The sequence below is a fragment of the Grammomys surdaster genome, unplaced genomic scaffold (assembly GCF_004785775.1).
Source record: "Grammomys surdaster isolate TR1022 unplaced genomic scaffold, NIH_TR_1.0 125846, whole genome shotgun sequence".
Taxonomy (NCBI): domain Eukaryota; kingdom Metazoa; phylum Chordata; class Mammalia; order Rodentia; family Muridae; genus Grammomys; species Grammomys surdaster.
The window spans coordinates 1,810,845-1,836,296 of NW_021620672.1; the positions used below are offsets into that span (position 1 = coordinate 1,810,845).

A 25,452-nucleotide genomic window follows, 5' to 3' on the forward strand; every position below is an offset into this window, starting at 1 on the left:
TTCTGTGGCAGGTGGAAGTGTGGTGCTCGGACCTTACACAGGCAGATCTGAGTTATCGTTCGTCAGCTGTCTAGATTAAAGACTCCTGCACGCCAAATGCCAGTACGGCCTCACTTCCGGCACTGACCACGTATGGTGCCCCCACTCTTCTTCCCAGGATGCTCCGCGTCGTCCTCTCCCTCCAAGATTGGCCCGATCGCTTCACGTGACTTTGGCTAGCGGTAGCGGTTGCCGGGGTGACGGCAGGCGAGCTGGCGGTCTGGAGGAGAGCACAGCCCCGCAGTAGGTAAGCGCGGCCCCTCCTTGCGGCTGGACCCTTGGCGCAGGCCTGGGATCACCACCTGGAGGGCTCGCCTCGTCAGTCGCGGTTCTTCCCTGGCCAGGGCCCGAGGCGACCGCCTGAGCATCCCATGCTTCCCCCAGGAACCCCTAACTCCGCTGCGGTGGGGCAGACTTGGAGTAGCCCCGGGCCTTCTCGCTGAGCATTGGCAGCACGATCTCGTAGCCTGGCACTTTTAGGCCTCTCCCCCTCTCCCCACCCCTTTAGTTTTCAATAGTAGTCTTCCTTCCCAGCGCCCAGGATACGCTCATTCTTCACTGAATCTAAGTGAAAGCATGTTACCTCCAGGACAAATTCATCTTCTCCTTATCCAGCCAGCTGTAGGCCTGAATCTCTCTCAGATGGAGGGGTGGCATCGTCACCGCATGCCAAAACTCTATGAACAGTTTACTTCTTTCTCCATAAGGTAGATCCTTAGCCCAGAGGTTGTTTGGACTAAGTTAACTGAGCTAAGGAGACAGGACATCCATCCAACACAAAGAGTTCAAGGGTTGCCTTGAACTCACGAGAGATAGACACTTGCTGACCAAGCCTGATGGCTTGGAACCCCAGAATCCACACTTCAGAAGGAGAGAACCGACTCCTGCGTATTCTCCTGCAATATCAGCATAGATTTAATTCTAGCTCTGGAGAACCTGTGAGTTTGCCCATGAGGTGGGGAACTGTGCTAAGGTTTCTCTTGCCATAATGAAACAGTATGACCAGAAACAACATAGGGGAAGAAAGGGTTTATATTGCTTAAGATTCCACATCTTTGTTCATCAAGGGAAGTGAGGCAGGGCAGGATCCCAAATGCATGAGCTGATATAGATGCTGAGGCCATGGAGGAGTGCTGCATACTAGCTTTCCATCCTATGTATGTCCATATAGCTTCAGTGAACTCAGAATTACCAGTAGCCTGCCATGTTGCCTTAGTCAGTGTGGTTCCTATCTTCTCTTTTCTTCAAACCGCTACTCTGTTTCTAATGAGATGGTGACCTCGGCTCTTGCTTTCATTCTCTTCCCTGAATCTCTTTCCATCCAGCTCCAGTCCTGTCCGGACCAGGTTGTCTAACAGGCATCTTGGGGCATAGGGCCACACATAACGCTTGCTTTGAGTTATGAAGGGGATTCTGATGCAGGTGCATCAGTGAGAGGACATTGAAGTCAACCAGTGGGGAGTTCCTCTGGGGATGCACAGCACAGCCGGCTTGGGAGTGATGGCCAGATGAGGTGTTTTTCTGAGTCTCTGGATGAGTACCTTTAAGCAGAGAGCAAACAAGATGTAGATGTTTGCAGAAAGAGCATCAAAACGGACAGAGCTGTGGACATGCAGGTCTTCCTTGAGGGCAGGTGTATTGTGGGCATCATGGAGCTTCCGTGTATGCTGGAAATCTGTGTTGACCAGTGTGGTTCAAGTCAGCAGATCAATTGAGAGCTACCAAGGGTTTAGAGAGAAGTCCTGAGAAGTCTGGCTTCATCCGTGGGTTCCTAGAAACACCTCCACAGGCTGGGATCACAGGCCTGTTCGTCACACCCTTCCCTCCCAAGTGCCAGGATTATAGACATGTGCTAGCACACCCAGTTTATGAGGTGCTAGAGGGCTTTATGCGTATTAGTCAAGCACTCTCCCAGCAGAACCACAGTTTAGCTCTTCTACTGTTGCTGTGAGGAATCCCTATGAACTTGGTGCTTGAAGTAGTGCAGGCTTAGAGTCCTGAAGTTCTGCAAGTTAGAAGCCTGCAGCGAGCATTTCTGGTGGATAGCCATGTAAAGTATTGATTGGACCCCTACTGAGGGGACTCAGATGAGTGTGCCGGATTCAGGCCTTTCAGGACAAGCTAGAGGACAGCACCTTGCCTCCCAGTTCCTGCCATGCCTCCGTGACTCTCTGCAAAGCCCAAAGTGACCAGTCCCTTTCTGCATCTTGTCTCCTCTTCCTCAGTGACTTCTCTTGAACTAGTAATCCAGGCTTATCTCTGTGCTTGAAGGACAGCTATCTTGATTAGTTATCTTAATGCCGCCTTTACCTTTAAATCCCCCTAGTCATGTGACCTCCCGTTGCCCCTTAGTCACCGGTTCTGGGGATTACTATGTACCTGTCTTTGGGGCCATGTATCCTGCCCACCACAGCCACCCACTTGTGGTTTCTCAGTGGTTTAAATTAACCTTTGTTTTTGTTTTGCTTTGTTTTGTTTTTATCTTGTAGAGATTTCTGCTGTGAGAATTACCAGTAACCGTTCACTATGGGGGATATCCTGGCTCATGAGTCTGAATTACTTGGACTAGTGAAAGAGGTAGTTATATAAAACACAAGTCACGGAAAAGCATTTTTAAAAAAAGATTATTTGTGTGTTTATGTCTGTATGGCTGTTTGCATTGTGTGTGTGAGCACTCACAGAAGCCAGAGTGGGGCACTGGATCTCCTGCAGATGAAATTGCAGGCGAGAAGTTTGTGAGTCACCCTTTGTGGGTTCTGAGATTGGAACTCAGGTCCCTAAAACATGTAGGACCGGAGAGATGGCTCAGAGGTTAAGATCATTGACTACTCTTCCAGAGGACCCAAGTTTGATTCTCTGCACCCACATGGGGACTTACAGCCATCAGTAGTTCTAGTCTCAGAGAACCCAACACTTTTCTGGCTTCTGTGGATGCCAGGCATGGATGTGGTGTACATACATACAGGTAGGCAAAATACTCATACACATAAAAATAAAAAACAAAGCTTTAAAAAGAAAATTAAAATGTGGCAAGAATAGCTTGGTGGTTAAAAGCACTGACTGCTCTTCCAGAGGACCCAGGTTTGGGTCTCAGTACCCATATGGTGGCTAACAGCCACCTGTAATTCCAGTTTGAAAGGATTTGATGTCTTCTGGCTTTGTGGATGCTGTGTGCACGTTGTGTTCAGATATACATGCAGACAAGCTGCCTGCGCACATAAAATAAAAATAAATACATCTTTAAAATGTAGCAGGCTTATACATGTAACCCAGCACTTGAGAGGCTTCAGCATGTCAGTCTGGGCTTTATGTAGACATCTGGTTATCAAAACAAATTAAATGAGTAAATGGCTATATAAATAAATAGTAAGGTGTGATATATTTTTTCTGAATTGCAATTTTTTTCTTTTAATCATTACATGATTTTCCACTTCACTCACTTGTGTGCATGCAAGTGTGTTGTGTTTGATTGGATCTCATATAGCCCAGGATGGCCTTGAAACTGATAGGTAGCCAAAGATGACCTTGAAGTCCCTTTTCTCAGGCCTCTGCCTCCCCAGTGCTGGGATCCCAGGCCTGTGCCGTAGGTCAGCTTTATCTCAGGGCCATTTAGATCTGCTGCACTGAAAGCTTGAGAAGAGAAGGTCCCAGGCAGGCCCTGCGAGGTTTGGAGCTGGAGAAGAGGAGGCTGTTGAGTGTGAGCGAGCTGTCATCCATGCTTCAACAGACACTGGAGGGAAGATGGTGTCCACTCTGGACAGGCAACTGTGTTCATGGTGGTGATGCTGAACACATTTCTATGACTGAAACCACAAGGACTAGACAGGGCCAGGGGACCCAGCCACAGTTTAGAACAAGTAGAACACAATGTGACCAATACCAATTGAAGAACTGTTTTAGAGCATTGTCCTTGAGAGTGGCGCACTCTGCAAGAGCCTACACTGCTAACATTTTCCATTTTTTAAAACAAATATTTATTTATTTATTTATTTATTTATTTAATGTATATGAGTACTCTGTCACTATCTTCAGACACACCAGAAGAGGGCATCAGATCCCATTACAGATAGGTATGAGCCACCATGTGGTTGCTGGGAATTGAACTCCGGACCTCTGGAAGAACGGTCAGTGCTCTTAACCGATGAGCCATCTCTCCAGCCCACGTTTTCCAGTTTTAATGGTTTACATTCTCCTGTTAGCAAAGCATTGTTTCTAATTCTATTTCAAACGGATCCTAGTAAACCAAAAGCTGTGGACCTTTGCCAGGCGAGTTAGCCTTTTTTTTTTCAAGCTGCGTTACTTTAGTTTCTCTTACTAATAAAGATGACAGGGCTGGAGAGATGGTTCAGTGGTTAAGAACACACATGGCTCATAGGGAAGACCCGGGTTTGCTTCCCTGAACCCAGGCAGGGTGTTACCGGGAGCTTCAGCCCCAGGAAGTCTTTTACTTTTATCTGGAATCCATGAACACCTGTCTTCTATAAGTACTTGACAAAAAGATGTACATTTATGACAAGCCGGTGTGATCATTGATCAAGCTAATTAAGTACACCGATCCCATGTTTCCTCCTCCTCCTTGTCTTACTCTGTGTTAAGAACAAAAATCAGCTCGCCTAGCAAATCCCTAATGTGTTTAACAGTGTTATTAACTATAGCCATCATAGTGACTGTTAGCTCACAGGCTTTACTCATTTTGTATAATTGGAATTTATCCTTTGACCAAAATGTTTTCTCAGCCACTGGCAACTGCCATTGTGCTGTCTGCTTCTGTGAGTTGTGACATGTGCAGTGTTTATCCATCTCTGCCTGGGCTGTCTCATGTACTCTGTGCCCCCCAGTGCATCCATGTTACCAGGGGCAGGGTTTCCTAAGGTTGTAATCTTAGTGTGCAACACATTTTCTTACCCACTCATCTGTTGATGGATCTTTAGGTTTGTCTCATGTCTTGGGTGATTTGAATAATGTTGTAGAAATGCTCATGTGTGGATATTATTTGTAGAAATAGATTTTATTTTCTATATATACCCAAAATATGTACCCAAAAATGAGATTGTTGGATCATAGCCTAGTTCAGATTTTTTGTTGAGTGACTTGTTATTTGACAATTGCATACATGTATGTAATATATATCATATTATTATTATTATTATTATTATTATTATCCTCCCTATCTTTACTTTTTTGGGGAACCCCATTACCTTCTCCATAGCTGGGTTGGTCTCCATTGTCACCAACAGTATAGAAGATTTCCTTTCCTCTACTTCCTTTGTTACTGTTACCGCTTGCCTTTTTGAAGACTTACTTTATTTTATGATTTATGTGTTTGTGTGCATCTATGTGCATTCAAGTGTGTGCGTGACAGTGGATACCAGAAGGGGAGGTTGGTTCCTCTGGCTGTGAGCCTCCTGATTCTGGTGCTGAGAGTCAGACTTGATGGAAGATCATCATGTGCTGAACCATCCCCAGGTCTTGTCTTTTTGATGGCACACATTCTCGTGGGTGTGGTTTTGAGCATATTCCTGTTGGTCTTTTGTGTGTCCACATTAGAGAGTATGTGCTCAGGGCATTTGACCTTTGTTTAATTACAGTATTTGGGCTTTATTTTTGTTTGTTTGTTTCTAAATTATGCCCTCTTTTCTAGTACTTAGATTTCGCTGAATTTGAAGACACCTTGAAGACATTTTCAAAAGAATGCAAAGTAAAAGGAAAGCCACTATGTAAAACTGTTGGTGGGTCATTAAAGAAGGACTCCAAGTCGCTGGTAATCCAGGTAAGGCCTCGCCTGGCTTCAGCTCTGAAGATGCTTATGACAGTCAGAAAATTGCAAGTTCTTTCAAGTTAGATAAAAATAAACCCAAAGCTGTCAGAGGAATGCACTAAGAACCACAGTGTATCACATTAGGATGGATACCATCAAAGAACAACATAGTGGGCTGGAGAGATGGCTCAACAGTTAAGAGCACTGGCTCCTCTTCCAGAAGACCCAGGTTCAATTCCCAGCACCCACATGGTGGCTCATAACCATTGGTAACTCCAGTTCCAAGGAATCTAACACCCCCTTTTGGCTTCAGCAGGTATTAGGTATGCCATGCCTGTGGGGCACAGACTTAAATACATGTAGGCAAAACTCCCACGCATGTAAAATAAAATAAATCTATGTCCCCTCCAGTAATATAGAGGGTTTCAGTTTTATTCATCTTTGCTAACATGTATTCTTTTCTGGTGTTTGTGTGTGTTTACTATTTATTTGTCTTGGCTATCCAGTCAATAGCTATTAGATAATACCGTATATTATCATACTACAGCATCCACCACTCTGTCATCATGCCCCACTGATAGAGTTCACAAACAAGTAGCTTGGAGCATGAGAGGAGGATGGCGGCACACACCCAATCCCCAGGACTCGGGAGGCTGAGGCAGGGAGATCAGGAAAGCAAGACAAGGGAATCCAGGCAAAAAGTGCTCTAGAACGATGGCTCAGTGGGTAAGCACACTCGCTCCCAGCCCTCAGGACCTGAGTTTGATTCCTGTGATCATGAGGTGGAAGAACCAACTCCCAAAGGTTGCCTTTGACCTTTACATACACATTAAGGCACACGTGCCAACACACCACACATGCACATACACTAACACACACACTGTCTCACTAAATGGATGTAATTAAAATGTTTTTTAGAAACTCAAACCACAAAAATGTCTGCAGTAGTGGTTAAGCAAAATCTGTCAGTTGCCGTAAGCTGCTATTCTTAGGCCCAGTTCCAGCAACACTGTGCTGTCCATGATTAGTGGTGTGTATGCATTCTTATCTTAGTGGTCCTGGCTAACAGAGGACCAGTTTGCAACCAGAGGTACAGTGAATCAGTATATGTATAGAGGTTATTTTAAAGCAGGGGCCATTTCCAGGTACAGATGCAATGGTAAGGGCATAGCAAAGGTCTGTTATTTACAAATACAGAGTCTAGAATAAACTGTAGATGGACCATTTGATGTGTAGAGTCTGCCAAGACATGTTTGAAAAAATGTCATGGCTCTAAGCCTTAAAATACAAGGTAAGTCTGCACTCACCTCGTCCACACAGTCACGGAACTCTCAGCTGACCCAGAGTGACCCAGAGTGCCTGGCAGGGTTTGCAGGGGAACTTAGCAGAGGGGAGCATGGGGCTGAGGCTAGCCCGGCAGCACAGCCCTGGGCAATCACTTCACCATTGTATTCCTCATTTACAAGAAAGAAAGGAGCCTCTGACCAGGTTCCCCAGACAACTGGGGGCTGTGCATGACTGCCTGTGCTTTGTTCTGCTAGCACCCATCCACAGTGACTAACAGGCTGCTCTCAACTTTTCCAAGCTGGTTTGGAGGAGATAGAAATTCATTCTTGGGCTCCTTTTTAAAAGTTGTAGGTTTGTATTGATGGTAGCAGCTCAGGGTAGGGCAGCATTCTGAAACAGTTGTTCTCTACCGTGGAAGTTTGTAAGACTCAAGGAAGACTTCAGTACATTCACATACATACCCATGAGTCCTCTGGCCTCAGAACTCTGTTTTGAAAGCCTTAGCATTTCGTCCTCTCAACAGTGTCCAGGTTGGGTATTGCAAAGGCTGGAAACCTAGGAGCTGTCACAGGGCTTGCCTAAGGGGCCTCTGGGAAAGAGTGTGCCGGTATCTAGCATCAGTAGGTGGTGAGGTTGGTGTGTTGGGAGAATGAGCATCTTATTTGACTAGAATTCTTCTTTTTTTCTTCTTTAGGGTTTTCAAGACAGGATTTCTCTGTGTAGCCCTGGCTGTCCTGGAACTTGCTCTGTAGACCAGGCTGGCCTCAAACTCACCAGAGATGCACCTGCCTCTGTCTCCCAAGTGTTGTGAGTAAGGTGTGGACCACCATGCCTGGCTTTGACCTGAATCTTTTTGTCTTCTCCACAGAAGGATTTGGTGTCAGCGTTTGACAGTGGAGACCAGAAGATGTTCTTTGACTTGTGGGAGGGGCATGTTCCCAGCTCCATCAGAGACACTGACTCCCTGGCCCAGAAGCTGGAATTCTACCTTCACATCCACTTCGCCATCTACCTTCTCAAGTACTCCGGAGGCAGGCCGGTAGGCCACTTAGGGTTTGGGTCAGTCTGAGCTAGCTAACAGGCCTCACAGATACCAAGGAAGCGTGGGTTTAGGTTTGTGGCCATTTTATCATGTTGCATTTTATGTCCTGATAAATGATTTTTGGCTTCATTCTCAGAAGATTATTTCCTAGTTTATGTGGAGATTTTATAGTTTCTGTCATCAAAGTTAAATTGTTTTCCTTTTCAACACCTCAGGTGTCTGAGTCTTGGAGACTCATCCAAGTAAGTTGGCTTTATTGGGTAACTTGGTGTGTCTGAGAGAAGACCAAGAACATACATTTCATTGAAAGTATTGGGGAAGGAGTGTGCCCATGTGTAGAGAAGATCCATGGGCTTGAATTTACCTTCTGTGGGCTTTTCCTAGATTGGCTGAAGGTATGGGAAGGGAGGCAGAGGGCTGGAGTGCTGAGCCCACATGGTTGATGAGCCTTCAATTACAGACAAAACAGCACAGGACAGAGTTAGATACATTGTATCACTCATGGTAACACTGCCCTGTAGCAGTGAATTAGTTAAACCGCCACCTGTCAGAGCCCTCTGGATTCACGAATGAAAGACATACATACACACATGCCAGTTAGTTTTGTTATGCTTTGATTAGCTCAGTGGCTGGGCACTTTTAAATTTATCCGCAGCTAGCAAACACTCCCCTCTGGTATACTTGAATTAACACCCTCCTAATCTATACTTTATCTTTGTTGCCCTGGTAACCGCCTCTTCCTCTTCCCCCCACCACATACACACACTCTCCCTATAGGGCTGCTTTCCATTTATACTACGTTTCGGCCTTCTCACCCTCATGGTGTGGTCTGGGCCATCTCTCTCTCTGTCCCAAGCTGGGGAATCCTCAAAGTCCAATCTCTATTTGCCTTGCCCAGCCATTGGCCACTGGCATCTTTATTTACCAGTTGGAACCAACTTGGGGGAGGGTCCCTCAGTGTCTTGTGTAGACTTTCCTATTAGCAGTTTGGGGACCAAAATTAACACTATAAGCAGCATTAGGCCAAACCCACTTCATTGCCCTAAGTTCCTGTGGGAGCTCAATAGAGCGTCAGGGCCACAGTGGAGGGACCAGTGCTGAGGGAGCCGTTCTTGGAAGGCTGCTCCTCTAAGTGTGACCCAGCGGGCAGAGTCAGACTTTCTGTGCTGCTTGTTGTTGTTGTTGTTTTGTTCCACCTATTTCTGTTTAAAATTTTTTGTGTTAATGTAATATGAAAGTCAGTATTAACCGTTTTCTAGGCCCAGTGCTTAGGAGAGGACCTCATGGCACAGGCTGAGTGAGATGGGAAAAGGAAAGTGGGGTCTGTGTGGTGGGGAGAAAAGTACCAGGGATTCCTCAAACTGGGCTGTGCTTGGAACAGTGATGTGGGCCTGGTCAGTCCTTAGCTTCATGAAGGGAAGGAGGACGCTTCTGTTCCAGGAATCTACAAAGATGTGTCATTCTCCTTTAGAAACATGGGAATGCAGACAAATGTTTGTGTCTGGAAATCGGAAGCGATGGGTCCATCTGTTAGACAAGCTGATCGATTCTGATGCTGAAAGTGATGTTTGTGGAGCTTTATAAGGATGTGAGAAAATGGCACTAGTGATATAAAATACCATGTGAACTACACGTTGGTCCTCTGGCATTCCTGTCCAAAGAAGTGATGTTAGACACTGGAGCAGTGTGCCTGCCTGGCCAGGTGGAGCAATGGGTGGCGTGGCTGGGACCTAGGGATCCTCACAGAGTGGACGTGGTGAGCAGGAGGACTGAGGCCAGAGACCCTGAGCACGTCTTCCTTCTTCTAGGACAAACAGGAGCTAGATGAGAGGATTTCTTATTTCAAAACCTACCTGGAGACAAAAGGGGCTGCCCTGAGCCAAACTACGGAGTTTCTTCCCTTCTATGCCCTCCCCTTCGTGCCCAATCCTATGGTCCACCCCTCATTTAAAGAACTCTTCCAGGTAAGCAGCTGCCTATGGGACTTGTCAGGACCAGACCACATTGTTATATTGGTGATTTCTGTATGGTGCTTTAAAAAAACCTAAGATTTATCCTCATTCTGACTTAACTGTAATTTATATAGCTATCGTAATTTATATAGTATTGTATTGAATGGCTGGGTAACATTTGACTTACTTTTTCAGTCCTGTACTAGCTGTGGTCGTGTGTTCTTGCTCATATACATAAACCTGTAAGGAACGTAGCAAGACATAGAAGCAGGCTAGTTAGACATTAGCAGGGACTTGCAGAAGGAAGTTGAGTTGTAGTCTCAGAATGGAAATAATAGCAATGTATAATCTGTATGATCTGAACTACATTTTGACATAATCCTCAGTAAGATGCACACACATATGCACATATGCATACACCCATGCACACACGTCAAGTCAGTTTTTTCAAACATCATAAAGTAAAACTGACTTCTGGACAGGTAAAGTTCTGTGGATTTTTAACATGAGCATAGTTAGAACTCCTGTCACCACCATTAGGGAGCAGAATGTTGGCAGTAGTCATTCTTGAGAACTACCTTGTGTCATCCCTTTGTGCTTGCTTCTTCCCCCACCTCTGTGCCAAGCAAACATTTTCATTTTATTTTAAAACAATGTTCATATAGTTTGTTTTTACAAACTTTCCTTGTGTTGTAATATGGGGTGTTGTTGTCAACACTAAGGCCTACAAACTGACTGACATTTTAAAGATACACGAGCAGTCCTTCTGTGTATACTTTATAAGAATTGCCGAGAAGATCCACCTGTGTTTAAACCTAGCTAACCTGCATCTCTCTTACTTGCTGCTGTTTGGAGTAACTTGTCTGTCTGTCTGTCTGTCTGTCTGTCTGTCTGTTACAGGGTGATTTTTTTTCTTTTGGATTTGAGGTTATATAATTCACTTTAGTGTGTCTAAGGTCAGAAATCTGATTTTACTTTGGGTTTATTGAGCTTCCTTGATTTGATGCCTTGTGTCTTGGAACAGTTCTGGAAAATTCTGTTTGTATTTCTTCATATCTTGCCTCTCTTCAGTTCTCTATTGTGTCCTCTGGACAGCTGATCAGATGTCCATGACTTCCATTTCCTCCATACCTTTTTTTTTTCCTATTTTAAAAATTATGGTAAAGAACACATGGGATAAAATTCACCAATTTGGCCTTGAGTGAGATTTGTAAAAAATCCACTGTACAATTGTGACAGCAAGCCAGTCTGAAGGGCAAGCATCTAAGGATCTGTATTCAGAGGCTAAAGCAAGGAAATGTGTGGCTACCCTCACATAGACAGAAGGACAGAAAATCTCACTCGTTACTGAGGGTGGAACCCTCTAGGTCACAGGTTTTCCACTCTCAGGATTCTTATTCTTGTTATTTGTGGACTCTGGTTCCTTTCTTGTCACTCAGAGATTTTAAATGGACCTCATTTTATCAGCGTGCTTTGTTTTTAGTTATTTTCATTTTTTTCTTTTGTGTTTTTTTTGTTTTGTTTTGACATTATATGTGTTGCAGTATCATCTGGAAAGGACATTTCTTTGTCTTTTTTATCCCCTTGAGACAAGGTCTCTCTATGTAGCCCTGGCTCCTGGCTGTCCTGAAACTTGCTATATAGAACAGGCTGACCTTGAACTTACAGAGATCCACCAGTTGTTGTTGTTGCTGCTGCTGCTGCTGCTGTTTCTCCTTCTCCTTCCCCTTCCCCTTCTTCCTTCCCCTTCTTCCTTCTTTTTCTCCTCCTCTTCCTCTTCTTCCTCCTCGTCCTACTTCTCTTCCTCCTTCTCTTCCTCTTCTTCCTCTTCTTTCTTTCTTCTTCTTGTCAGGCTCTTACTGTGCCATGTCATCCTAGCTGACATGGAACTCATTATGTAGGGTAGACTGGCGTTGAGCCCACAGAGAGCTCTGCCTTCCTAGTACTGTGATTAAAGTGTACATCATGGGCTGGAGAAATGGCTCAGTGGTTAGGAGCCCATATGGTTCTTGCATAGGACCTGAGTTTGAGTCCCGGCATTCACATGAGATAGCTCACAACTACCTGGAAAACCCCAGCTTCAGGGAGCTGACATATCCTTCACCTCTGTGAGCACATACATAAACACACATACATTTACATAAATAAATCATAAAAAGAATATAAAAGATGTGCATTACCAATCCAGCTAGTTACGCTTCTTTGTAACGATCATAATGTGTTCTATAAACTCAGTTTGTCAGTGAACATCCTCTTGCAGAAATACTTAGGATGCCACTTCAAGGAACATTCCTGAATGTCTTGCCAGAGACTAAGTTAAGTAAGCTTAGTAAAGATTTAAAGAGATAGAAAGCTAGCCTGGTGGTACAGACTGAAATCACAGCTTCTAGGGAGACTGAGGCAGGAAGTTTAAGGCCAGTCAGGGCAATTTAATGACATCCTAGTATCTCAAAAATAAAGGATGCTGGGAATGTAACTCAGTGGAGCCCTTGCTTAGTGTGCAGATCACCATGGAGGTCTGAGGGAGAACTGAAGAGAACAGAGGAAGGACATGGAGGTGAGCCCTGGCCCGATCGGCACAGCCGTAGTAGTCCAGCCCTGTGTCAGGTTCCATTGGCGATTTTGAAGGGTCAGAGCATTTAGTGCTGGGAAGACAGTCAAGCAGCCACGAGTTTACTTTAAAGCCTGTGTTCTGCACAGGAAGAGACAGATGAGTGGCTTTTCCCAACTGTTTATCAGAGCTGACCCATTTCTGGCTCTCTACACTGGTCTTTCAGAAGTGTGGGATCAAGTGTTCATCAGATTCAGAAAGTGTTCTTCTCAAAGCTGAAGGCAGTAGAAATAAGAGCAGTCAAGGAGAGATAAGGGCTTCATGCCTGGAGAGTGTGTATTCCTGCCTGTCACACTGGTTTCAAGAACATTGTCAGAAGTGGCTGAGTGGAAAGTGCCTGTTTGTTGGTTTATAGGACACTGCATGTACCACCACTCCCAGTTTTATGCAGTACTAAGAATCAAATCTCATGTTTGTTGTATGCAAGACAAGTACTCTGCCACCTAAACCACATTCTCAGTCCTTATTTGGATTGCTTTTAAGATATTTTGATTGGGGAACTGGAGAAATGGCTCAGTTGTTAAGAACATTAACAGAGAATCTTGGATTCAGTGCCTAACACCCTCATGCTGATTTACAACCATCCCTAACTCCAGTTCCAGGGCATCCGATGCCCTTTTCTGACCTCCACAGCTACCAGGCCAGCACATGGTGACATACATACATACATACATACATACATACATACATACATACATACAGGCAAAAATTTCACACATCAAAACAAATGGATAAGTCTAATTTTTTTTTTAAAGATTTATTTATTTATTATATATGAATACACTGTAGCTGTCTTCAGACACACCAGAAGCACCAGAAGAGGGCATCAGATCTCATTATAGATGGTTGTGAGCCACCATGTGGTTGCTGGGATTTGAACTCAGGACCTCTGGAAGTGCAGTCAGTGCTCTTAACCACTGAGCCATCTCTCCAGCCCGATAAGTCTAATTTTTAATTTTTTAAGTGGGAAATATTTTTATTTCAAGAATAGAAATAAAATGATCCCAATAAAGTTCATTATCAGCCTAAATGTTCCTTTCAAGCCAGACATAGTAGTGTCTGTCTATTTTCCCAGCACTCAAGAGAGTCAAAAGTTCAAGGCCAACCTGAGTAACATAATAAAACCTCAGCTCATATGAAGTGAGATGATAATTATTGCCATGCTTTCTCTTTCACAATTTCTGTCTTTTTTTCCTTAATGGATGTTATTTGAGATAAGTAATTTATTTTCAAGGGTAGGCTGAACTAAAATTGTGTCACAGTGCTTGCCATGACATGAGGTGGTATGGCCTGTACCATGCCTTTCTTCTTGTCTAAGTGAGGTCTAGAAGTGACTCCCTTTCTTTGCAGGTTGTCTAGCAACTTAAGGAATAATTGTCTGCGTCACATCTACCATGGTATGCGTGCCCAGACTGCACCAAATTCATTTTGATATTCAGCCTAATATGGCCTCCTATCATGCTTGTGTTTAAATCCCATGAAATATTCCAGTCATATGCAAGCTATTTGACCTGCTGTGGATCCTTGAATCATTTATAAATGAATCAGTCACACATTGGAAAAACTGTTTTCCATCCTCTCCCAACCCTGGCAGGACACTGGTTTCTGTAGCTGACAGGTTATTTAACCCACCCCCACGACTTTGATGGTACCATGGCTATTTATTTATTTATTTATTTATTTATTTTCTCTAGGATTCTTGGACTCCAGAATTAAAGCTGAAGCTGGAAAAGTTCTTAGCTTTAATTTTTAAAGCCAGTAACACACCAAAGCTTTTAACCATCTATGTATCCTTTTGAAGTGGGTGGAGCCCCCTGGGTGCGATAGCAGGGGCACTGGCGTTGAGTGTCTTGAGTCAGCAAGCTGCCAAATGAAGCATCTGTGGAGGCTTTGCCATGACCTGGAAAGGGCTGACGCGTGCGTGCGTGCGTGCGTGCGTGCGTGCGTGTGTGCGTGCGTGCGTGCGTGCGTTCGTGTTAGTATAGGTATCTGCAGAAGTAATATATGTATGTTTGTATGTGTGTCTTAGTACAGATACCTACAGAAGCTATGCGTGTGTGTACATAATGTGAGTACAGGTGAGTGCAGAGGCAAAAAGAAAGTGTCAGGTACCCTGGAGCTGGAGTTTCAGGAGGTTGTGTTAACCACTGAGCCATCCTTTCAGCCTTGTGGTCTTGTTTTGGTGTCACTAGCCTAGACACTGTCTTGGTAGGGAAAACAGAAAAAACCAATCTATCCTGTTGAAAAAGATCTTCTTGGAAGAAGTTTTCCTTTGTAGAAGGCCACTGAATAATTTGGAAGGCCTGAGGGTCACAGTGTTTGGACTTGTCATTCAGATCCAGACTTCTTTTTAAGCTGCTGCATTGTATCATTTACATACTATAATGTTTACCCGACATACCTGTAAAATTCATTGATTTTTAGAAATTGGACAGTTGTACAGCCATTATCATAATCTATTTATGAGCGTACAGAGGGACAGTGTCACAGCTATAAATGGGGACCATTCAAAGAATAGCAGTTACCCACCCACAGGAGACTGATCAGCCACCAGTTATTAGTCCACAAGGCCATGTATCTTTTCTTAGTGGACAGTGGACAGGCATCTATTTAAAGCTATCTCATACTAGGCTGGAGGATCTGCACAAGGCCTAGGTTTCATTCCCTAGCCCTGGAAGAAGATAAACAGAAAGGAAAGGAGAGAAAAAGAACAAAGGTGACTCATGCTGGTTGTCTAACTCTGAACATACAGAAAGTCACTGAAACGTCACTTTAAATAGGTCCTGCACAGACTGTGTGCATAAGAGCTGTTAGCAGAGAAGGAAGAAATATGTAAGATAAATGAAAAGCAGTACAGACACATGGATGTAGGATTGGAAGCCAGGCAGCCCAGCTTCAGGTGCAGCCTGAGCCACTGCCCTCCCCAAGTCTGTGCCCTTGGGCTGAAGCTTTAGGACTGCAGTGGCCGCCTTAGGGTTATGGGCTCAGCATATTAGCAAGGTTTTGCCAGCAGGGCAAAGGCCTTTGTTGGGGGCAGACAGGCCGTGTGGAGGCTGAGGGAGTACTGCAGCCCATAGTCCTCACCAGGCCACTGTGAGGGATCGAGGGCTGGCAGGAGCATGAGGAACTGCTCTCTGCTTTGCTATCTTTAGCAGTCTCTTCTGTCAGCCTCAGTTCCTTTCTCTATCAGCCTCACAACATCAGAGTTCTGTGCCCCAGGGCCGTTTTCCTGAGCTGATTTCTTACCTAGAAGGAGAGTGGACCGAATAGCAAAGGTAAGTTGTCTTGATGACAGTTTTCATGAGAACAGCTTAGCCAGCTCATCTTCTAAGCTGTGGGAGGCAGAACTTGTGGGCTTGGAGAAATGAGGGCTTTCACAGTCTAAATGTTTACAGAGTGTCTGTGACCCTGCTCTGTGTAGCTCCGTGAGGCCCGCTCCTTAATGATGGCTGGTGGTCAGCATGTCCGGTATACGAGATAACAGAGATGGAGAAACAGAGAAATGGGGATCAGCTAACTCACAGCCCGGCGACAAGGACCTACCTTGGCTCAGTACGAGCACACAGCCGCTGTGGGGCAGGGGAATTATTTTCAGAGTAATTCCAGTCTTGATTGTGTACGTAAAATAGCATTTTTCCCCCCCTATAGTCAATAATTTTTACCTGAGCATTTCATCTTAAAGGTAAGAAAAACTAGTTGACACAGCCTCAGCAGCCTCAGTGTCTCAGTAGCCGTGGTGGCCTACCTTGCTTGGTCTTGTCTTGGGTGCTCTGTTTTGGAAACACCTTGAGTTGTTGGGCCATGTCTGTGATGAGCTCCACACATGGTACTGAAGGCGGGATCCCCAGCTCCCAGCACTTGGAGTTTCCCTTCCTGAAAATGTGGTCCATGAAACAACACTGCCCGTTTCCAAGAAGAGCAATGTCAGAGAATTTGAGAACTTCCTTCCTTGGTTTTCTATGTTTGGTTTAAGAGAGTTAAACCCTTAAAAAAAGATTATTTTTATTTTCTATGTATGGGTGTTTTGCCTCCATGGAAGTCTGTGTACATGCACACCGTTTCCCTTAGATACCAAAAGAGGGCCAGATCCCCTGGAACTGGAGTCTTCAATGGTTGTGAACGGCAGTGTGGGTGCTAGGAACCAAGCCTGGGTCCTCAGTGAACAGTCAGCGGCCTCAACCTCTGAGTTCATATCTCCAGCCCCAGCATGGTTTTTGTTTTTTAAAGAAAGGAAGTATTAGTAAATTATTTAATTCAGCTTACCAGGAAGCTGGCAAGTGAGTAATCCTTCACTTCTAATACACACAGAGACTTTAGCTGCACAGCAAAAAAAGGTTTTAAACATTTTTGTTCTTGGTTGTCTAGTGTGTCAGCCATCTGTCCATCATCAAAGTGAAATAAATATTGGAGGCAGTTAATGTATAAAGCAGAAGTGTTGATTTAGTTCTCAGGTCTGGTGGCTGCAGTCCAAGATCAGGCAGCCTGGTTGGTTTGGACTTGATGGTAAAGGTTAGTGATGTGGTAGTGCTGCCTCCACGCTGCTTAGCCTCACAGGCTTGCATTGAAATCTTGATGGATGCTGCTATGACTCTAACTCCTTCATCCTGCTTACATCATGAACCAGAAAGCAAAAAGGAGATGGGCTGAGTCCTTCTGAAAGTTTCTGCTCCCTCCCAATAGCACGACTCTGGGGACTAAGTCTTTAACACATGGATCTTTGGGAGACACTCATTTAAACTGTTGGATTGTACCACTGGCTCCAAAAGCTGATGATGACCACGTCACAGTGAAAGCCCACTCTTCCATCGCTTGAGAGTCCCCAAAGCCTTACTTGTCAGCATCACTCGGGCTGCTGTGCATCCTGCCTGCAGCTTTCCTAGGCCCGTGCTGTCCATTGTGGTGCCCGCTCTTCCTGTGGCTTCAGTGTCACTACGAGGACTGTAGAGTCTACCCCCTCACTGGGGTTGCTTGCCTCCAGCCCAACATGCTGCTTAGCCTCAGGCTTGCATTGAAATCTTGATGGACACTGCCGTGACTGTAATTCCTTCATCCTGTGGATGACACCAGATTCTGCTGCTAGTATAAAACATACCTGGACCCATTAGAATTTTGGTCTCAGTCATCTAGAGGGCCTTGCTGGCTGACTGCAGAAATCCTAAGACCATCTGGGATGGATTGGGCATCCCATAGTTTGGTGTTGTATTGTGTTGTGTTTTGTTTTGTTCTGTTCTGTTCTGTTTTGTCAGAGTCTTGAATGTGGCACAGGCTGGGTCCCATTTTTCTTTTCTGGAAAGTCTTTTTATTTATTTATTTATTTATTTATTTTTATTTTTATTTATTTTTTTATTTTTTTATTTTTTTGGTTTTTCGAGACAGGGTTTCTCTGTATAGCCCTGGCTGTCCTGGAACTCACTCTGTAGACCAGGCTGGCTTCAAACTCAGAAATCCACCTGCCTTTGCCTCCCAAGTGTTGGGATTAAAGGCGTGCACCACCACTGCCTGGCTTCTGGAAAGTCTTTGAAACCAAATTATATCTCTGAGTCTGACTCTGTGGCAGGTGGGGTAGCCACACAGTTCCTGACAGTTTCCATGCCTGTTTCCTGTTGTCTCAGTGCAAAGGGCTTGGGTTCATTCACAAAGGCCAAGACACAAGCTTCTCTTTATTAGAACTAATTTTACCCACCAAGATATGTCTTAGCCATGTCTTACTTTTTTCTGGCTAGGCTTTTTGCTTTTAATTTCCATTGAAGATTTGGTTAAAAAAAAAAAGCAATGCCCAGGCTGGAGAGATGGTTCAGCAGTTAAGAGCAGTGACTGCTCTTCCAGAGGCCCTGAGTTTAATTCCCAGCAACCACATGGTGGCTCACAGCCATCTGTAATGGGATCTGATGCCCTCTTCTGGTATGTCTGAAGAGATCTACCGTATACTCATATACATAAAATAAATAAATCTCAAAAAAAATAAAAGAAAAAAGCAAAGACCATGTCATAGTCCAAATGCCCTGCTGCTTTGAAGTCTCTGCCAAGTAAGCCATCTTTCAGGCTTACTCTCTGACAAGGCCCAGGAGTGGGAACAAGTATTCTAAAATTTTTTTGCCACGGTATAAGGAGGACAGCCCTTTCTCCAGTCCTCGGTAGAATTCTCTTTTCCGTCTGGAAGCACACAGCATGGGATTTATTGTCTGTGATTGTGTTTGCATGGAAGCCCTATCTGGCTCACATGTTAAACTTTGTAAACTCCACTCTGCTCATAGCATTTTAGGATTTTTCTAGCCTCTTCCAGACTCTTAGACACACACCTACACACACACACACACACACACACCCCACCCCACCAGGTATAATGTAGTCAGCAGCCCTGCATCTGAGTGCGTTTCTCTTGCATTATCCCAAGCCATTGCTAGAATGGACTTGTGATAGTTGGAACATCCTATACTCTGTCCTGAAAGATACCTTCAAGTGTGGCTGCTGATATACTTTTGAAAGAAATCAGAGCAAGACAGTATGCCACACTCACTTGTGCCCATATGGTTCCAGATATGTGACTGGTTCTGCCTGCTATGCTCCTGCACTCAAGGCTCAGGGTACAGGTCTTGCCCCATGGAGGAGCAGGGACATAGCTGTTTTCACAGGGTCAGCCTGGCAAGTAGTGTGGCAGTCACTACTGGGCTGCTACATGGCTGGAACCCAGCCTTGGAGGGCTGGAGGATTCTCTACCTACTACACAGGCCCAACTGGGAATTCCCAGCTGCTCTTATCACTGCTGGCCTGGACTCAGATGAGTCAGGGCCAGTCCCCAGCTTGATAGGGTCTGCACCAGTTTTCTGACACCCAAATATAGTTGGCACTCTTTTTTTTGTTCCTTTGTTGCAGACTCACTTTGTAAACCAAGATGGACTTAAACTTAGAGATCTACTTGCCTCTGCTTCCCAAGTGCTGAGGTTAAAGGCATGTGGTACCAGGATGCCGGTAACAGTTGACATCCTCAGTGGGCATCTAGGCTGGCTCTTTTTTTATTTTTTATTTTTTAAATTATTTTATTTTGTGATTGTGAATGGAATAGCAGTAAATGTGGATAAGCAGGTATTTCTTTACTTTTCTTTCTTTTTTTTTTTTTTTTTTTGGTTTTTCGAGAGCAGGTATTTCTGTGGTGGGACAAAGAGGCCTTGAAGTGTAGGCTCAAGAGTGGTATAGCTTGGTTGTATGGAGTTTTCAGGGAGCTTCTATCCCATTTCTTTTAATGGCTGTCTGAGTTCACAATCCGCCAGCAGTGAGTAAGGGTTCTCCTTCCCCGCATCCTTTCTTCTGATTGTCCCCACTTCTGTGGTCCTATGATGCATCATGGCAGAAGGCTTGGCAGCTTGGGACAAGAGCATGGTTACTTGGTTTCTGAGTTTGCTGCCACTGCTGTCCTTGTGCTTGGCTTCAGCGCAGACTCTCTTCCTAGAAATGCTGCAGCAGCTCCACCAGCAGCTGGTGGAGGCCGAGCGCCGGGCCATGACCTACCTGAAGCGGTACAATAAGATCCAAGCCGACTACCACAACCTCATCGGAGTCACAGCCGAGCTGGTGGATTCTCTGGAGGCCACAGTCAGTGGCAAGATGGTAAGGAACATACACCATCTGTCTAGAATTGTGTTTCAGAAGAAGTGCATGGAGCCTGGACCGCAGTGCTGCAGGGCTCCTGCCCTGTACTTCAAACAGCTGGGGTGCAGCAACCAAGCTAACACTTGCGATGTTTTACCTGCCTTCCAAACATGTGCTCTATCTGGCTGTCGGTTTCTGCCTTCGTTTTGTTGTTGTTTCTGCTGTTGTTGTTGTTGTTTTTTAAATTTCACTAATGGGCCCTTCATAGTAGTGGCACATAAGTTAATGCCATCACATAAACACATAAAAATACATACATCTTTTTAAAAATGGACGAAGCATGAAGCATGCATTCTTTTTTACTTTCATTTAGATTGTATGTGTATATGTGTTTTGCCTACATGTGTGTTTATTCACTACAGGCATGCCTTGTGCCCAAGGAGAAAGAACAGGGGGCCCAGAGCCCACGGAGCTGGAGTTACAGGCACGCGTGAGCTCCTTGATGTGGATGCTGGGCACTGAACTCAGATCTTCTGGGACAGAGAAGCAAGTGCTCTCTCTTAACCACTGAGCCCTCTCTGCAGCCCATAGCTTGTCTAGAAACTTGAGCTTATGACAAATGCAGAGGAAGACATAGTGACCTCACCATAGTCTTACCCCCCAGCCTTTAAAGATTTATTTTATGTATGTGAGTACACTGTCACTGTCTTCAGACACACCAGAAGAGGGCATCAGATCCCTTTACAGACGGTTGTATGGTTGCTGAGAATTGAGCACAGGACCTCTGGAAGAGCCATCTCCTCAGCCCTTCATCCCCTTTTTTGATATTGATGCTAACATGTTCTCCTGTGTGATTGAGGTATATTTGTGCACATGCATGCAGGCTTGCAAGTGTAGACTTGTGCACCCAGTGTTCTTAGGTTTAGTTGTGATATTCATATATAACTCATCATTTCTCTGGACCTTGCTATTTTGTTCCTTGTATCACAGTGTGTTGATGGTCTCTGCCCACCCATGCCTCCTTCCTTCCTTCCTTCCTTTAGCACATTCGTAAAGAAATGGAATCAGTGAATCCCACGGACCTCATTCTGCAAATGCTTGCTCAGAGTCTAGCCTCATCTCCAGTGATGGAGATTAGGACTTTTGTTTACTGTGACACTGCTGCAGTAAGGGCTCTTATATAATCTGCATCCCTCAGAATGCAGAAAGGATGCTAGGAATGGATTGCTAAGTCACTGTTTTGACAGATGTTGTCAAACTACTCTTCTAAAAATTCAATCTACCCTCCAAGGTTGTATCAGAATGCCTGTTTCTGTAACAGTCAGCAACACCATTCATGATTAAACTTTGTAATTGGGTAGGATTTTGTATACCTATAATTTCAGGTCTTGGGAGGCAGAAGCAGAAGGATTGTGAATTCAAAGCCAGCCTGAGCCTTCATGGCAGGAAGTCACATCGTGTCATGTGATAACTCACTGATGATAACTGTCATCCACTCAGCCAGCATTTCCTTAATACTGGGCCCATCTGCAGCCTCCTCTCTCCTTAGTGTGGGCCAGGCAGCTGGGCACCTTTCATCTCACTGATGGCTCAGGAATGCAGGACTTCTGAGCTGCTCATGTGGTCAGGAATCAAGAACGAGAGCCTAGATCTTCAGATTTGAAAGTGCTGCTCTTGCTACTGCATATGGCTGCCCACTTACTTTGTGCCTTGAATCTACAGAGACGCTTGAGAAACCATTTAGTTTCCATGGCAATTGAAACGCACAGAGTGAATGGTATGGATGGGGTAGGGTAGCCTGTGATTGTACTTGTAGTCACTTTTTAAAAATGATTTATTATTTTTTTATGGAATGTGCATTGGTTGTTTGCCTGCTTATATTTATGAGAGTGTTGGATCCCCTGTAACTGGATTACAGACAGTTGTGAGCTGTCCATGTGGGTGCTGGGAATTTAACCCTGTCCTGTAGAAGAACAGCCAGAGCTCTTAACTGCTGGGCCACATCTATTCAAACAGGGCAGGGTCTTTTGGTTTTGTTTGATTTTTTTTTTTTTTTTTTTTTTAGTTTTTTGAGACAGGGTTTCTCTGTGTAGCTCTGGCTGTCCTGGAACTCACTCTGTAGACCATGCTGGCCTCGAACTCAGAAATCTGACTGTGTCTGCCTTCCAAGTGCTGGGATTAAAGGTGTGCGCCACCACTGCCCAGCAAGGCAGTTATTTTTATTCTCTTAGGTTAGTGTGTTAATTCTTCCCCAGAGTTCTGAGGGTTTGGTGGTTTTTAATGATCAACTTGACATACTTTACAACCATCTGGGAAGAGTATCTCAGTGAGGGATTGTCTGCATCAGGTTGGCCGGCAGGCATATCTGTAGAAGAGTTTTAAGGTAGTTGATAGAGAAGACCCAGCCCACTGTGGGCAGCACCATTCCCTGGATCTGGATTTTGAACTGTGTAAGAGTGGAGAAATTAAGCTAAGTAGTAAGCATGCAACTTGCATTACCTCTGCCCTTTACTGAATGTGGCTTGCCTCAAGTTTCTATTAACCTAACTTCCCCACAGTGACAGGCTGTAGTGAGCTAAAGTAACCCTTTCTCCCTACATTGCTGCTTATAAGGTATTTTTGTCACAGTAGCAGCGCTGTGTAGCATGGCCATCTCATCAGCCCATCTACAGGAGACGTAGCTGCGGATGCAGATGCTGAGGTACCTGAGGTCCTGTGGGCAGGCTGCGTGGCTTTCACCTGATGACCTTGTCCTTGCAGATCACCCCTGAGTACCTGCAGAGCGTCTGCGTCCGCCTCTTCAGTAACCAGATGCGGCAGAGCCTGGCACACAGCGTGGACTTCACAAGGCCTGGGACGGTGAGGTGCCATGAGAGATGGGATGTCCTGGGTTTGTCCCCCAAGACTTAAAAGTGAAGTTATTAGAGAGAATGAAAGCCTGTGAGAAAGTGACATTCAGGAGTCTGCAATGCAATTGTCTGGCTGTCTAGAAGCTCCCAGAAGGAAAACAAAGCTATTTTTGAGGCGGTTGCAGCTGAGGGTTGGCCCTTTGGGTGAGCAAGGAGAGGTGCTTTTGTGGTCTACCATGGCAGCTGCTCCTGCGCACTGAGGCCTGGGAGTCAGGAGGAACAACTAGAAGCCTTGCTTTGTCTTTAAAAGAACTCTTGTGGGCTGGGATGACCACTCAGTGAAGTGCTTGGCATGCAAGCACAAGGACCTGAGTTTGCTCCCTGAGGCCTGGAGCACTTGACATCCTCGTGCTGGGAAGATGCATAGGCAAGTCCCTGACTGTAGGCAGTCCCTGAGGCTCGCCACGCAGACAGGCTAGCTTACTTGTGAGCCTCAGGACAGGGAGAGGCCTGTCTCCCAGAAAGGTAAACAATGCCCGAGGATTAACAACCAACTTTGTTCTCTGGTCTCCACACGTACACGCACACACACGCACACATGACTGTACTGACGCATGCTTACACACGTACAAGGGAGTTGGGGGTGAGAGATTGAGTGGCTTAAGACAAGACTTAAAGGTTTAAAGAAAAATCACAAACATAGCAAGGAACATTGGCATCTTCTTGACCAGCATTTATTTATTCCCTTGGTGTGTGTGTGTATCTATGTGCGCTTCTGTATGTGTGTCTCTCCCCACCCCCCATGTGTCTCCATACACAAACACAATAGGGTTTATAGAATATTTGTACCTCTTTGTCAGACTGGTGTATATTTATTTTTGCTTTCTTGTTTTGTTGAGACAAGATCTCATGTAGATCAGACAGGTGTTGAACTTCCTTAAGCTCCGATGCTCCTACCTCCCAAGTGCTAGGATTACAGACATGGGATACCACACCTGACTACAATGTGTATTTCTTTTCCTTTTCTTTTAGAGGTTTATTTTATTATTTTTAGTTTAGTGTAGCATGTCTGCATGTGGTTATGTGCATATGGATGCATACAGGTCAGAGGTATCGGATCCCCAGAGTTCTTGAGTTATGGGAACAGAACTTGGGTCCTCTGGGAAAGCAGCAAGTACCCTTAACTGCTGAGTCATCTCTCCAGCCCCCATTGTGTATCTCTACAGTTTGCCTGTGTCAGCCTCTTTCCTTGATCCTAGCATTAAAGAGGCCGAAGCAGGAAGGGACAGCAAGTTAGAGCTTACCTTGGACTCCACAGGGAGCATGAGACTGGCATGGGCTGAAAAGGGAGATCGTATCTCCAAACAGAGGGACAAGGAGAAGATGGGTATTCTCTTACTAATCACATAATTATCACTGCAGTAAGTCACCTTATCTAGTGTGTCCACTTCCATTTGTCACTGGAACCTCTCCTGCTCGTCATAGCCACCAGTATAGCTGAGTGTTGTGTATGTTGTCGGGACTCTGGAGCTTCTTTGCTCTGGGCCATTTCCCTGGGCTTTTCTTTGACTTTCATCGTATTGACACTTGGGGAAACTATACTCCTCCTTTAGAAGAGCAGGCTACTCTCCTTCCGTGTTTGGTGTTGCCTTGCAGTTGGGCTCAGGTTTGCATACCAGGCTGAGTGTTTCCTGGGGAATGACATGCTTTCCCTAGGCAGCACAGCTGGAAGTGCACAGTGTGGACTCAGGGATTCTCAACCCTGGAAGGCTACTAATCTCTCTAAGGACACCCTCAAAATTCAGGAGCCCACCTGCATCCTGGAGCTCACACCTGCCTGAGCCTGGTCAGAGGTTGGGCAGGTGAGGCCTGCTCTGGACAGAGTCCCTGATGATCCTCATAACCCAGGGATCAGTGCAACTTTGAAACAGGATTCATACACTCACATTAGAATCTTCATAAATAGATTGCCTGTAGTATTTTTTAAAATTTATACCCTCCCACATACTCAAGTAGGATTAAAGCAGGTTATTGAAAGGCAGAGACATAGCTGGGCGGTGGTGATGCACGCCTTGAATCCCAGCACTTGGGAGGCAGAGGCAGTCAGATTTCTGAGTTCGAGGCCAGCCTGGTCTACAGGGTGAGTTCCAGGACAGCCAGGGCTAGAGACACATAAATATGCAAAATGAAAAAACACTAAAGACTAAAGATGATTGTGATCGAAAGAAAAATAAGAACAAGCTGCTATGGGGGAGCCTGTCATGGTCACCGTACGTCCAAACTGCTGGCCTCGGTGTGTCCCTAGCTTCCCAGCCGCCCACAGCAAA

The 25,452-nt window shown here is 45.1% G+C and overlaps 1 protein-coding gene across 1 annotated transcript in view; it reads left to right on the forward strand.

Moving 5' to 3' along the window:
- The first annotated feature begins 241 nt into the window (after window positions 1–241).
- Armc9 (armadillo repeat containing 9) overlaps window positions 242–25,452 on the forward strand; it is a 129,518-nt gene continuing 104,307 nt past the window's right edge. Inside the window, exons 1-9 of the mRNA XM_028789580.1 lie at window positions 242–286; window positions 2,529–2,616; window positions 5,681–5,809; window positions 7,953–8,123; window positions 9,935–10,090; window positions 14,384–14,476; window positions 15,940–15,964; window positions 20,137–20,294; window positions 23,037–23,135. Of these exons, the coding sequence (XP_028645413.1) occupies window positions 2,566–2,616; window positions 5,681–5,809; window positions 7,953–8,123; window positions 9,935–10,090; window positions 14,384–14,476; window positions 15,940–15,964; window positions 20,137–20,294; window positions 23,037–23,135 (882 nt within the window). The 5' untranslated portion in view covers window positions 242–286; window positions 2,529–2,565. The remainder of the gene's footprint in view (window positions 287–2,528; window positions 2,617–5,680; window positions 5,810–7,952; window positions 8,124–9,934; window positions 10,091–14,383; window positions 14,477–15,939; window positions 15,965–20,136; window positions 20,295–23,036; window positions 23,136–25,452) is intronic.